The following is a 15547-nucleotide window of genomic DNA, read 5'->3' on the forward strand; positions in this document are numbered from 1 at the left end:
TAGAACACAACGTAATGGCGTGCAGATACATCGTCCGGAAGATACTTTGGTATCAAGATGAGGAAACCAGAATTTGGAGTTGCACACAATTTCCAAAAACAAGCGATTAAGTGGAAACAGAAACTTGTTAGAATGAATCACAAGAAGGCATAAAAGTTAAATGCATTTGGATCCGACCGATACCATCTCATATAACGGACCCTAACGAGCGGTAGATATTTGGGTTGTAGGTTCTGTTAAGGTACAGACTATTCAAGCTGTGTTTGCCTAAATCATTTCGTTAACTTCAAATCATTTCACTCATTCCCAGTGAAGTTTCACCCCGTTCGCTCTTAAAGAGTGGCGGAATAATCTCATTCTTATTTGGTTTAGTCCGCAATTACTTTGTGAGCAAGAAGGGAACCTCAAGAATTCTTCTAGTGGATTTTCATCAGTAAGCATATCGCAAGAAGCAGAACCTCCAAACAATACTTCAAACAGATCTTCATTTAACCGATTGGCGTCTATCCTCTGCATGAGGTAGAATTGCTAATGGAAAAAAAAAAAAAAAAAAAAACTCATTTTCTACTTAAGTGAGCATTATCTGCTGCAGACTTTCCCGGTAGTCGAAATCCCCATTAAACCAAAAATTCCTGCCTGAAAATATTCAAGCTGAAAACACCTCGGGTATTTGTGCCACCACCAGTCCAATAAAGAGGAGGAGGAGGAGATTCTTTACTGGACGATGGTGGCCCAATTGAATTCCGTCTTCAGCAATTGGGAGCATTCCCCCGAAGGAGTTTGACTCCATTGAGTTCCTGCTACTAACGGTTTACCCACTTTCTGTCTCTTTCCCAGCCTCAGCGTGTGCAGAATTCCTTGAATGATGTTTCGGTCTGCGTCTGTTTCTCACTGAGAAACTCCTCATCCACAGCCGTTGCACCGTTTTTTCTGCTTCTAATTTGCAGATAACATTTCTAGAGTTGCTCCAAGGACTGAAACGTTCAGAATGTTTAATCCCTGATTTAAAAAATCAACTTAAAAAGTCGATTAATTGGCGATGCACGCCGGATGTTGGTGTATGGTGGGTTCGTGAAAAATAAACGTTTTCCATTCAATAAGGCTTTTTATAATCTTCCCTGTGGGTTCGAATGAGGGCTGCAAGGGCCCTCCCCCTCTCTCTCTGTTATGGGCTGACTGATGGGGTCAGTCCAGCATGACAATCCAAGTGCAATGCTCACCTGCGCCACTTGACTTCTAGTAGAGAGGAAGATCTCATCTCTCTCTCTCATCGTTGTTTTCCTTTCGCTGGTTTGCACTTCCAAACGTTCGTTGATTTTCCAGGACGTGTTTCTCTTGTCGATTGCGTTTCTCCCACGAAAACCTTAGCGGTAGCTTCCTCGTTTCTGTGCTTGGCATCGCTGCGAGTGCGTCTTGCACTTCTTTGGTCAATTCTAATTCAGTGTTCGTCTCCCCGTACGCGAGCGATTCAGGGTGACGCAGTGTAGTCTTCCGCTTCGTGCCACGTTCCTAAAGATATAGGCAGAGCGCCCCGAATATTTTTGAATAAACTGCGACTTGCAGCAATGCAAAAACTGTAAATTAAAAAAATAAATAAATAGAAGCAATATTTTCAAAAATAACGTAGTGGATGAAAGAGAGCAGATTACGACGGAACTGCAGGCAATCCCGCGGACGAAACGAAGTAGCTTCAAGAACTTGAACTTCCGAGTTAACTCCTGTGTATTCATTGCGCGATTTAGGCTGATTCCAGCGGTGCAACTCGAGGCAGGCTTTCGAGTGTAGGAACAGATATAAGTACGGAAAAAAAAACGAACAGCAAACTAAAGAATCAAAACCAGTGGCGCACCCAGAGGTGGGGGGCCAAGGGGCCCGGGCACCCCCCAAAGAAAAGGAAAAAACACTAGAAAAATTTCTAAAAATCTTTTCCTAATTAAAATTCATTTTTTTTATTTATGTTGTGTGCTACTTATGAATTAGCGATCACTGCAGATGCTCATTTATAGGTCGTATGCGATGTGTAGTGTGCAAAACGTCCACTCAACTCGGCCCCCCCCTAAAGGTTAAATCCTGAGCGCTCGGCCCCCTCCAAGATTAAATCCTGAGTGCGCCACTGATCAAAACAGTGCAAAGATAACTGCGATACTGATTTAGCTAGAGAGTATCCCCTCATTGCACCATGCTCGGGTAAGCTCAATGAAGAACAGGAGGGAAGTGTGGATGTTTGTTCAATGAAAGCGATGGAGGTTGGAGATCGCATTCCGAGTAGCTCATCTGCATGTTTGCCGCCGAGCTAACTCTCCTTCGGTGACTTTTCTGATTCCTGACAGTTGAGGCGATTTAAAAGGAAATTCGGGTTCCTGGCAGGATGTTCACAGCTTTAAAGGAATCTGTTGAATTATTACACTTTGAATCTGTGGGCTCACATCCTGCTCTCTTTCATCCATTACGTGTGTCCTGATAGAGTGAACCTGTTTAGTGCCCTAGCAGTGTGAATGTGACAAATGATATTCTATGTATGTACAGGCCAGACGTTTCTGACGCTACTCGTCAGCTGTCCTTTATTCGTCCCTGTTTCCCTTTTAGACTGGCAGTGAGTGACGTGTGTACAGAAATAAAACATTCCAACGCTGTTGTATCTTTCTTCCTTTCCAATTCTCACACACCTCCAAATTGTGTGTGTGTGTGGGGGGGGGAGAATGTGATGATTCAACGCATCCTTACAGCTAGCGATCTATAAAAGTGGATCCTAAAATTTGAGAACTGAATTTTTAAAAAAAATGAATCACACATCTGAGAAACACTTTTCGGGACAAAGCCTGAACCTGCATCCGGGAGATGCAGGATCAGCTTGAACCTGCATCTCCTTCGCTTCTCCATGAAGCTGCAGATAATCTGATCTTTATTGTCTTCCGCAAGGAGAGGTTCCAGTAGTGTAATATGTGAGCGTGTGTGTGTGTGAAAGGAAGAGAAAGAAGCAATGCAAAAACGATTTTCTGATAACCTTTTTACTTATAAATCCTTTATACAACTGAGTTCGTCGATTCGACTAACACTTTACTTGGTTCACGTTCAAGAAGAATCCCGCTCCATTCTTGTAGGAATCCGTGTGGAAACGAATGACCATCTCATCTTCCAAGAACTCGTATGTACCTGCAAGACAAAACACCAAACTGAACATCTCATTCCGACCGTTAACTGAGCAAGTGTTTCTTTTGAGATGGAATTCGTAACGGAACCTTCTAAACTGCCTCCCATGGGGACCCACAGACAGCATGAGCAACACTACAAGGCTGAGACATTTTCAGATTACTTCCATTAGATCACAGCGTTGAGTGTGAGTGGAAAGGGGTTGACCTTTATTGAATCGCCCATTGACGCAGTTGCTTACAGATGGACGGTTACAGGACGCGAGGGAATGAATGATGAAAGGAGATTTCTGTGGGCGGTGATTCATTCGCAAAGTTGCGCACGAGTTCGCAGAATTTACCAAAGTCTCCACAATGCAGGTCGTAGGTGTCATTCATCGCGAACCTGTCCGCAATGCTTTGTGGAATTCTCATGAAATATTCGTTGCCTCTATTAAGACGATTGATAACGGAAACTGTCTTATTTGGGTTGTAATTCATTTCAGAACGGTGCAAGTGTCAATGTTTTCACATATTTTTGTGTCGCGGAACACAATACAGGTTTTAATAGAGTGAGTGAGTGTTGGGAAAATATCGATAATTTAGAGCGATGGATCTATGAGTACACTGTTTGGAAAGAGGTCAACGGACAACACCGTAGTGTGAGGAACAGACAGCCATGGCGCCCACCTTAGTAAGATGTAGGATAGGACTTCCTTTCGCCCTACGGGATATACTTTCCTCAAGAGTACGATAGCGATCAATGGGAATTTTGGACCATTCTTGCTGAAGGTATGTAATAAGGTTCTGGACTGTTGCGGAGTGGACGTCCTTTGACCTCACCCACCAGTTCATCTCGAAGATGTTCAACGGTTAAGATCAGGGCTCTGTGGAGCCAGTCAAGTGTGGTGATGTTCATGTCCACAAACGACGCGGTTACAGCAGCAGCATTGTTATGACACGTTGCACTGTCTTGCTAAAAGAGAATGCTCAGTTCCGAAGAAACGCAACAAAGTAGGAAGCAATGCGTTGTCGAGAGTGTTCAGATACTCCTCGGAGTGCAACGTTCGTGGCACCAAAGGGCCGAGGCCAAACTAGGAAAAACAAGACCATAACACCGTCACTTCCGAATTCACACTTCGGGTTACGCACTCGGGTAAGAGACGTTCACCGGCATCCGCCATACCCATCTATCTGCTCGGTCAAGGATGTAGCTTGATTATTCGTCGCTCCGTAGCACAGCTTTCCAAGCGTGTGCGTCCCACTGTACACGCTCTTTGCACCATTGAAGAGGACGCTGCATCGGTTCGGGTAATGCAAGGGCTTGTGTTTTGCGGTCTACTATGGAAACCCATGTTGTGAGCTTCGGTTCTGAATGTTTTGTGGTGATTCGTGTTCCGGTCGATGCCCGGAACTCCACATTCAACGTGTTGGGTATCGATTGGAACACAAATCTGCACAAAATCATTCAAAACCAAGGCTCACTAAGATGGAAGAGCATTTGACTCCCTGTGCTTCCATTTCAGAATGGTTTTACTGATTGTTGACCTGGGATGACGTAATGTTAGGTGAACATCAGTTTACCTAATAGATAGGCCTGCAATGTGACATCCTATCACAATGCCTCTTTCAAAATGGTCATTTCCCTTCGCGTAGCCATTTCACCCGGACACAGTTGCGTTGACTTGGGAGCATCATATTTCTCCAGTAGATGCGGCTACAAACACGTGACTCATTATATGGAACGATGAACCTTGCTATGTGGGTGTCGGTTGACTTCTTTCCAAGCAGTGTTTCAGACTTCTCAACTCGGCATTATTAAGAAGGTCACAGCCAATTCGTACGTAATTCAAGTTCGAATGGTTATTACAAACACGTCGGAACAAGGTGTGAGCGGCCAGCGTTCGCAGCAAGGCTGCAAATGTGAAGGCCGTCGTTAACACAGTCGTAACCAGCACTGCGGTTAATTTCTCTCAAGCCGTAAGAAAGTCGGAGGCAACCACAAGCGGCCGTCAGGTTTCGCAGGAATCAGCAAACTACGCAGCATCGCCGATGAACGCAAAGCGTCCCCTTAAGTGACCAATCTATCACTCTAGTATGAAAATTGCGTGCGGGGGGGGGGGGATTCGATTAAGCTGTGTAAATAGGTAAAGTGTTGCAGAACTACGTCACGAAATGTCTCCAATGTGCGACAGAATATGTCGCAATGTTGGAGGGGGAAATATAAAGAAACACGATTTTGAGGGAACAGAATCCCAAACAGTTACGCCACAATAATAAAAGCACATCGCTTTCTTAAAAAGCCTTTCGTAAAAATACAGGGATCATGTTTTTTTTTTTTTTTTATTGACGACTCGCTTTTTATTCACTTAGAAAGACTGAGTGAATAAAATCGCTTCTACTCCTCTTGTTATCCCTTTTTCCAGCCCAACTGATTTCTCTCCCTAGAGCGAGTGGGAGCGGCGGTTAAACTCCAAAGCAAATCGGGGAATAAGTCGTAAAACGAGTGTGTGAGATCCGAATGCAGCAGTGGTTAAATTCTAAACGAATAAGTTCCGGGCCCGATACAAAATAACCAATTGTGTTTACCTTTGAATGCTATCCGGGGAAGCCCCAAACCTCCCTGTCCCTTTCATCACCGTTCGTAACCAGGCGACTGTTGATATTGACTTTATATACGCATTCAAAACTGTAAACGATTGGTGAATAACAACACACTAATGTAGGCATAATCACCGTAAAGGGAGAAAAGTCACAAAACAGAAAAATGTTCCTACAAAATAACCGACTGCATTTACCTTTGAATGCGATCCACTGGTCCAGCAAGTCGGCAAATCTTTCCTTTCGTTCAGCGTATTAATATTATCGCATTGCAATTGATGGGAATCCTGTGTTTCTGTGGATTCGTTACAGACACACTATTCGTTACTCTCTTCAGAAACTACGCACAAACTATCATTACAAACTCGTTTTGTATTGTCACTATCATCTGATCTTTTTTTCTGTTTAAAGAAGGTTCCAATGTACTTATCCATAGTTGAAATACCGTACTTTTCGAAAATAGAAATTAAAAAGTTTCGCGCATGAAAAAAAAAAAGCTTAAACACGTTCAAGTCGGGGCGACAGTAACTTGCTCCTGAGATAAACAACACGCCCTTTTATTAACGAGTACTTTTATTATGCCAGTGAATAAGGTACAAGCACTCTGTGTAATATATTTCTCAACAAATAGTGCAATTAGACACGACTGGGATAAAAACACACTAATGAATGAATCACATGTCCCCTCCTACAGGAACTATGCAAGGCAGCAATAAAATTCAACCGAACATGTTAAAATTCGTAAACGTGTTAAAACTAAGAATATATATATATATATATATATGGTGATCAGCTTTTACTCGGTTGTTGTACATTTGAATAAAATATAGATTTAATGACTATAAAACCGAGATAACATATAAAGATTTTAATGATAAATACTACTAGTTTCGGCATATGGCAGCCTTTTTCAGGTATTTATAAAGGAATACTAATAAACATTGAATTATTTAAACAAACTGGAAATTACAGGTACAAACTGCCTCACATAATCGATGCATATATATATATATTTATATAGTGAATGTTGTTATGGCAGTTTCACATATTGTTGGAATTCAGTTGAAGAAAGTTAGCATTTCAACTCCATTGTCGGCTTGCTTTTATGTTTCAGTCGCGCGATCTTTTGTTAATACCCACCAATCATATGCACGTTTTAATAACCTGCCTTTGCTGTCTGTTTCGCGTTAGGCTTAATTACCGTAAAGGGAGAAAAGTCACAAAACAGAAAAATGTTCCAGGGCCTGCCCCCCCCCCCCCCCCCCCGGCTGAATTTAACCACTGGATTGCAGCAACGTGATTTGGCAACATCTGCATGTTGTGATCGGTTGAGCTTGAAGTGGGATAAAAAATCTCATTCAACACGTGCAAATGTCCACTAACATGATGCCCTTTTTTATATTATGCGCGTGCATTCAGAGCAGCGAAACTACCACCAAAATAAATAATAAAATAATAATTAAACATGCATTAACATTTGCTTTGCCCAGTGGCAAGAAACTCATTCCCTTTCAGGCACGACTGGCGATATATTTTAATATTTACCGAATATGTAAGCTTTTCGACATAACGCGCTTAATTCCCCCCCCCCCCCGTCAAAGATAGTAATGAACTTACGGACAGAGTCGTATTCCAGTCTGCCGCACAGTTTGAACTGCGCAATCTCCAGGAAGTCGTTCTCGCAGTCCTCCGACTCTTCCAAGTCGAACGTGTAGAATTTCACTTCGATGGCGCACACGTCAAACGACGACTTCTTGATGGTGTAGCGACAGTCCAAGTTCCCCTGATAGGAGCCCTCCTGGTACCCTGGACTCACGATCTGGAACGTTTCTCCTGACAGTTCTTTGTCGCATGCTAAGAAAGAAATCAGAAAAGTAGAAGGCCAATCAGTCGCTTCGTCAGTGAAACACAAAAATTCCTGGCAAAATGAAGGAATCAAATTCAAAGCGCTACAAAGTGGCGAAGAAAAAGTGGGTTTACCGACGCATCGTTCGGAATTGTTGCGTTGAAAGCCCAAGAAAAGCAAAAGCGAACACTTTTTGTCTCAGATGACGACGCACTCGAATGGAGATGGCGAGCACACCAGTGGCCCGCCTGGATTGATTCTGGAAGAACCCAAAAGAGATCTTCCTTGCAGCGTGTCACTTAAATGGCCAGTTGAGAGAAGAGAGCCAAGAAGTTTCTTATGGGATCGACAAAGAAAAACTGGAATGCAGGCTCCTGATGCGGGTGCTTTTCCTCACCTTCACGTTTTGGCTTATTCAGCGAACACTCGTGTTTAATCTCTGTGGTGGACCCAAGGAAATGCTGTCTGATAGCATTTATCGAGTTGTACGTGCCAGCTCTCGGTGAACTGTGATAAAATTCCGAAGGCATTCAGCGAGGACACCGCTACATACGATTAACAATTGATTCTTTGATTCTCCATGGTTATCTTCACACACGCACAACACAGAGAGAGAGAGAGAGAGAGAGAGAGAGAGACAGTCACACAAGCTCAGGCGCGAATGGACGTGCCTGAAATCATTCCTGCTTTTACCTTGAATGAGTGCGTATCGAACAGAAAAACTGAATGCATCGACTGATAGCTCGTACAGTGCTTTGTCTAACAGTGAGTAATTTACTCTATAGTTTCATAGTTCTAAGCACGTATGAGTGAAATTTTATTCTACCTTTATGCAGGCTCGTTTCTACATTTTGCGGGCCCTGTACGAAATGGAAAATCGGGGCCCCTGAAAGTTAGTGACATTTATGGAAATTTTAAATGGAAGAATATCTTGTTAATTAATTAATTAAAACAACTATGAAAAATATTTATGCACATAAATAAACAAGTATGCTCTTTAGCATCAATTTAAGCAAAGGAGAAAAATTAGTTAAAAAATAAATGTGCTTTTTTGTACATGATATATTATTTTATTATGTAAGTACACATTATCACATAAATACGCCGGAACAATGATTCATTTAATCATATAAATAATAATATAAAAATATGAAAAAATATCCATTTTTACTATAAACAATGAAATATATATATAACAACTTATAAGATTTAAAAGAAATCTTAATATATTAAATTTTATTTACCCTAATGTGCTTATCAATAAAATAATTTATAACGCTATCAAAATTCAAATTTTTTGCAATTTCATGTTCTACAGATATTATTGCCAGGGACAACAAACGTTCTTGAGACACAGAAGATCGCAAATAGGTTTTTATTAATTTTAATTTGGAAAATGACCTTTCTGCTGATGCGACCGTAACTGGTCTGATCAATAATATTTTAAATGTCGTAGTAATATTTGGATAAATATCCGACAAATTCTTTGCAATTATGAATTTTAAAATATTAATGGGTGCATCTTCTGGAACGATATTTCTAAAAATAATTAATTCATCGTAAAATTCAGATTCATCAATATATGTAATTTTTGATACAGCTGTTGCAGTAAAATTTTAATTCATTTTTCGTCGAAGAAAAAATACTTTTCTTCGACCTACTCGACTTTCTTTAAATTTAATTTCTGTTTCTAATAGATTTGAGAGTTCTTTAGCAATCTCGAAACAGCTATCAAATCCTGATATTCTCTGCTCTTCAAAGTACTGCACTCTTTAATTGCTACGTCTATGAGAATTTTTGCATTTTGTGATACTTTACTTACTAAATTAACTTTTGACAAAAGCTCATACCAAATTACAGCCTTAGAATAAACTCAAATGAATATTATTTGTTCATATATTGAAACCACTTCTACTTTGATAGTATTATTTGATGCAGTTTTAAATAATTCTCTTAGTGCATTTAAAAATTCTGGAATTTGAAAACGTACAGCTCTGATTCTATTCTACATTCCCATCTTGTATCACATAACGGTTTTGGAGTTAATTGTTTAATACATTTCTTTAACATGTTCCAGCGTGAATTGAGCCAGCAAATGATGTATATATTTTTTGTATAACATTAAAAAAAATTGCAATAATTTTGGGGCCCTGTGCCACCGCACAGTTCGCACACCCATGAATACGGCCCTGCCTTTATGAAAATGACCTTTCTGCTTTATGAACTGAATACTGCTCAGACTATCTATTGTTCAGATACCTCAAGGACAATGTCCTGGTAATAATAGGATTAGCTGCTACAGCAAGGGCTAACACCGCCCCCCCCCAACTGCTGCCTCTGAAGCCTATTCAATGGAATTGTCACGTCTAGGAACAAGCAGGAAAACTGTAAGTAAACTATCTTAAACTATGCATCTTAGAAAGCATAGCAGCTCAATAGGAAGGCTATAACTAGGCTGACCGTATTTCCTTGAGACAAAAACGAGACATTGGGATGGCAAAAAGTAAGACGGTAAAAAAAAAGTTTTATTACATAAACATTATTGAGCTTTGCATTCTTCTTCAGTGACAGAACCCATACAAAACTTTAGGTAGACGTAGAGGGGGGGGGGGCTGAATTTCACCACGATCGCAAAATGAATATTTCTCCGATGAAGTGATCTTATGTTCGGTCAAAGTTCGGTCTTTCAACATCTCATCATAAAACTTCTCACACTCCATTATGACACAATTTTGTCTTACAACTAACACAGCCCTCATTGTCTCACCATTTAATCTAGATTTTGACTTTGACTGTTCATAACAGAAAATATTCTCTCAACAGGTGCTGTACTTCCTGGAAGACAAAGAATAAACTTTACAATATTACAGTCTTAAAAGTCTAGGCGTTTTTCTCTCATTTCAGAAAAAATCTGTACTTTTGTTCTATCACTTGTACACGGTTTGTCCAGTTTAATCAATCAATTCTTTCTGGAGATCGTCATTAAAATTGCACTTTCGCCTCTTTGACATTGCCTGGATAGACTTAAAGCTTTAAAAAAAATATATGAAATTTAAACCACCGCCATCGAATAACAAAGCCACCGGTTAGCATCTGGGCAAAACAAAAACTAACGCTACAGCAGAACAGACGCCACATCTGAGACGCACAAGTGTTGCCAACATGCATTTTTTATTTTCTCTGAATAAATCACTGCAGATATTGATATTTAGTATCGAACAATGCGACTCCATGGTTATACAAATTACTGGTATCCATGCTATCGATGTACGATTATAGGTTATGAATAATAATTTATGATTGACCAATATTAAAGTATATTTATAGTTTTTATTAAAAACGGGACAAAATTTACATTTTTATCAAAACGACGGAACGGCCGGGAAATTTGAAAACAAAAACGGCACGTCCCATTCAACAATACGATGGTCAGCCTAGCTATAACACACAACTTTAAATAACATTAAGATGGCAGCAAGGGAAGAATTAGAGTTCGAAAAAGCCCTAGATTTGCTACGTAACGTTTGCCAAAGTAAGCGGTAATTTAAGAAACGATTTTTTAAAAAAAAAAAACATACTAACCGCAGTTAGCGAACTAACAAAGATTTTCAATAAAATTAAAAACGAAACTAAAGTAGCAATAGAACTACAGGCAGCTACAAACAACCAGGAACAGTTAACTTAGCTCAGCCTACTGATCTATACTCGCAAGTCGTTAAAAACAATGCTAAATAGAAAGACGAATTTGAAAACAATCCATGCTATAAACTAATAGCGAAACCGATAGCTCAACTAAACAGCGAGAGAACTAAAAATATCATCAAAGAAAAAATAGACCCAAGGAAAATCAAAATCGGAATAACAAAAATGAAAAGTATTAATAACGGAGGAGTCTTAATTGAATCCAAAGAAAAGACCGATATAGACTTGCTACATAACGAAATATCTAAGGAATGCAAAGACACATTAGTAGCAAATCCCAGTAAGAAATATCTTCCGAGACTAATTATATATGGTAGTCCCATGAAATTGATACGAACAACGCAATCGACTCAATCTGCATGCAGAATGAAGAACTCTTCAGAAGCGATACAAAGCTGACACAGAAATTCAACATGATAAATAAAAGAAACGAACAAGAGAAATTTAATTATTGAAGTCGATCCAACGGTCAGGACCAAATTGCTAAAATCTGGTGTCAAAATGCTGAAAAGTGGAGAATTTGCCATTGTGCAGACTATGTAAAAAACGTTCTGAGATGCTTTAACTGCAATAAATTCCTGCACACGAGACTGTAGGGTGGGGGGGGGGGGAACCACCTGTCCAGTCTGCTCTAAAGAACATAAGTTCAGCGAGTGCCCACCAAATAAGATCGAGATGAACTGCATAAATTGCCAAAATCACAACAAGCATGCCAAAATCAAAAAGTCTTTGCTTAGGACCAACACATGGTACTAAGCAAAGACTACCCGACATACAACTATTACAGACAACTCAAAATTCAAAACGCATATCATGGAAAGCAATAATAAAGTTAGCAGAAACAGCACTACTTCCCTGGCATGCCTTCAAATAAATCTACAACGCTCTATCAAGGCTGTTAATAACTTAACAGAACTCATAAATAGAAAAAATATAGGACTAGCATTAATACAAGAACCCTACAACATCAACAACAAAATCAAAGTAATTATAATTATAAAATGTTTTCAAAGGGATCAGAAAGAACGAGAGCTGCAATACTAGTGATCAACCCTGAAGTCGAGGCAATATTAATTTCTCAGCACAGCAACAAGGATTCGGTACTCATCGAAATTACATGCAGAGGAATTAAAACTTTTGCTGCAAGTATGTATCTAAACTATCACTCTGACATAAAATACGACCTAGAAAAAATGGGCAACTTCATGGATTTTACCATCAACCACAGCCTAATTCCAGGAATAGAGAGAAACGCCCATTCGGTATTATGGTTTAACGAGAGCACAAACAATAGAGGTAAAAAACTGGAAGAGTTCATAACATCAAATTCCCTAAACATTCTAAACGACGATTGTAGCAGTCCATCATTTGAAAATACCAGGGGCTTCATTCATCTGACATTAGCAAACAACGCTATTTCACCCCGGGTTTCTGAATGGAAATGCGAAGAAGAGGAAAGCTGTTCTGACCATCGCATAATAAGTTTCATCATCAGTAACAAAAATTTAAACGGAATACACAACACAAACCATCGTATTAATACCAATACTTCACCAATAAAACCAACTTAGAGAAATTTATAAAAGCATTAAAAAGAGAATTTTCACGCCTAATCTCAGAAGATCACTATAATGCGAACAGCGAACAACAGCCCAGCGTAGACAAAAACCTAGCCATCTGGACATCAGTACAAACTGATTCCTTGCTTCTGCGCTTTCATCAAGTCTGATAAAATTCAGCGACCAAACACTCAGAACAACCAATAAGTTAAAATTGACGTATTGATTTTCTTCCATCGATGTTTAACTTATTGGTTGTTCTGAGTGTTTGGTCTTGATGGAACGACGAACAAACAGTCCTAAGAAAACGTGTTAACGAACTCCGACGACTATACTAAAGAACATACAATAACGAAGATTAGAGAGAGAGAGAGAGAGAGAGAGAGAGAGAGAGAGAGAGAGAGAGAGAGAGAGAGTAGAAGACAGAACTACTATAAAGCCAAATATAGCTATCAGTCCAAAATTACAAACGCGAAAACAGAATCATGGAAAAAATTCTGTACAGTTTCAACCGCATCGAATCCTTGTATATATAATATATAGTATATATAGTATGTATATATAATAGCATATATAAATTAGCAGCAAGCGAGAATAAGACAACACCTATATTATGAACTATCAAGAAAACAGACGGCATCTACACTAAAAACTTAGCGGAAACTGCAGCTATTATGATAAAGAAGTTCATTCCCAATGACGATGAATCAACAGATGAAGAAAATCACAAACTTTCAGACAAAGAATGAAAATAGACATAGACACTTCTGACGACGACTTATATACATCTAATGAAATCGAATCACTATTAAGATCAATAGTTCAAAAAAAAAAAAAAATACTGGAGAAGACAGAATAACCAGCAATATACTCCTAAGAGCGTTTCTCGAATTCCCAGAATTCATAACAACAGTTTACAACGAATGCTTAAAAAGAGGTCGATTTCCTTCAATATGGAAACGCTCAAAAATTATACCTATAATCAAACCAGGAAAAGAAACATCCGACGAAATTAGCAAATATAGACCAATCAGTCTCATAAACGTTACTGGTAAGGTGCTAGAAAAACTCCTAATAATGCACTATGTCTACTCAAGAAACCTATTAAGCAGCAATCAATACGCATTTAGACCTCAGGCCAGCACAGTAGACGCAATTATGGAGGTTAAAGGATTCACAGAAGACAGTCTACAGCAAAAAAAAAGACGTACTACTGATCTCACTCAATGTGCAAGGGGCCTTCGATGCTGCGTGGTGGTCAGCCATAATCAATCAGTTAATAGATTTAAAATGCCCAAAAAACTTACTCTATCTTACAAAAAACTATTTTACAGACAGTAGAGCAACCAGGACATTAAAAACTACAACTGTAGCGAAGGAAATCAAACGAGGCTGCCCGCAAGGTTCCTGCTGTGGGTCAGGTTTCTGGAACATCCAGTACGACTCGCTTTTAAGACTTCCTTTCACTACTGAAACACAAGTCATAACCTCCGCCGATGATGCCATGATAATGCTTTAGGGACGCGACGGCTTACAGTTAGAAGTAACGGCCAACGAAGAACTCTTTAAAATTGCAGAGTGGGCACGCGAGAAGAAAGTGACCTTCAATAGCACCAAGTCTAAAGTGCTCCACATCTCACGAAAAAAATCCAAACAACTTGTAACGGTGTTCCTAAACGGAAAAGTTCTCGAGGTAGCCAGTGAGTTAAAATACCTAGGGGTAATAATAGATAAAAAATTCACCTTCAATAAGCACATCTTATATGTTGCCGAAAAAAAAAGCTTACAAGTAGTAAATGTCCTAGCTAAGTCGGCAAGGATTAAGTGGGGAATAGGCCAACGAGCGCTGAAAACAATATATACCGGTACTATACTACCACTGATATCTTATGATGCACCTGCTGGAAACATTCACTAAAATCAAAGATAAACCGACAAAAACTAAACAGAGTTCAACACCTCATAGCCATACGCATAATTAAAGGATACAGGACAATATCTTTCGAGGCAGTTTGCGTTATTGCAGCTCTAATAGCGATCTGCCTAAAAGTACAAGAATTATCTCTAATATACGAAGTCACTTCCGGAAGATATAACGGAAATTGCAACATCGATCCAAATTGCTACGAACGCCCACTTCACTACAGTAGGTGGCTTCACCCAGCAAAGAGAACATATATTAAGGAGAAGGAAAGCTCTGAAAGCGACGATTTTCAAATATACACTGACGGAAGCAAAACCGAAAGGAACGTTGGTTGGTCTTTCATTGCATACAACAGACAGCCCATTATACAAGAACGCTGCATCCTCTCTGTTCCAACAACCAAGCAGAACAACTTGCATACTTCAGTCACTTACATATCTCCGGGAATTAGAAGTCAACACCTCTCAGCAAAAGACAGCAACAATCTACAGCGATAGTAGAAGCACTATAGATGGCATAAAAAAACAGAACAACCATATTGCATTGATAGAACAGACAAGAAATCTGGTTCGGAATCTCACTCTAGAGGGATGAGAAATCAAGTTCTGCTGGGTGAACGCGCATACCGAGGTAGCAGGAAACGAGAGAGCAGATCAGCTGGCTAAAGAAGCAGCTAGAAACGAACGGCTAGAAACAAGTTAATTAAATAAATTAATTAAATTAATTAACTTAATTAAATTAATTAATAAGAATTAATTAAATTTGCCAATAAGATCAACTTCCAGTG

General features: G+C 39.5%; 1 protein-coding gene across 1 annotated transcript in view; it reads right to left on the bottom strand.

The window, feature by feature from the left end:
- Nucleotides 1-300: 300 nt before the first annotated feature.
- Nucleotides 301-15547, bottom strand: part of LOC150103687 (cubilin-like) — a 55248-nt gene continuing 40001 nt past the window's right edge. Inside the window, exons 15-17 of the mRNA XM_090397051.1 lie at nucleotides 7347-7583; nucleotides 3062-3153; nucleotides 301-528 (exon numbers count right to left, since the gene is read on the bottom strand). Of these exons, the coding sequence (XP_090253177.1) occupies nucleotides 301-528; nucleotides 3062-3153; nucleotides 7347-7583 (557 nt within the window). The remainder of the gene's footprint in view (nucleotides 529-3061; nucleotides 3154-7346; nucleotides 7584-15547) is intronic.

This window comes from Typopeltis vanoorti, chromosome 8, assembly GCF_054136105.1.
Source record: "Typopeltis vanoorti isolate ZY-2024b chromosome 8, IOZ_Tvanoo_1.0, whole genome shotgun sequence".
NCBI classification, from domain to species: Eukaryota; Metazoa; Arthropoda; class Arachnida; order Uropygi; family Thelyphonidae; genus Typopeltis; species Typopeltis vanoorti.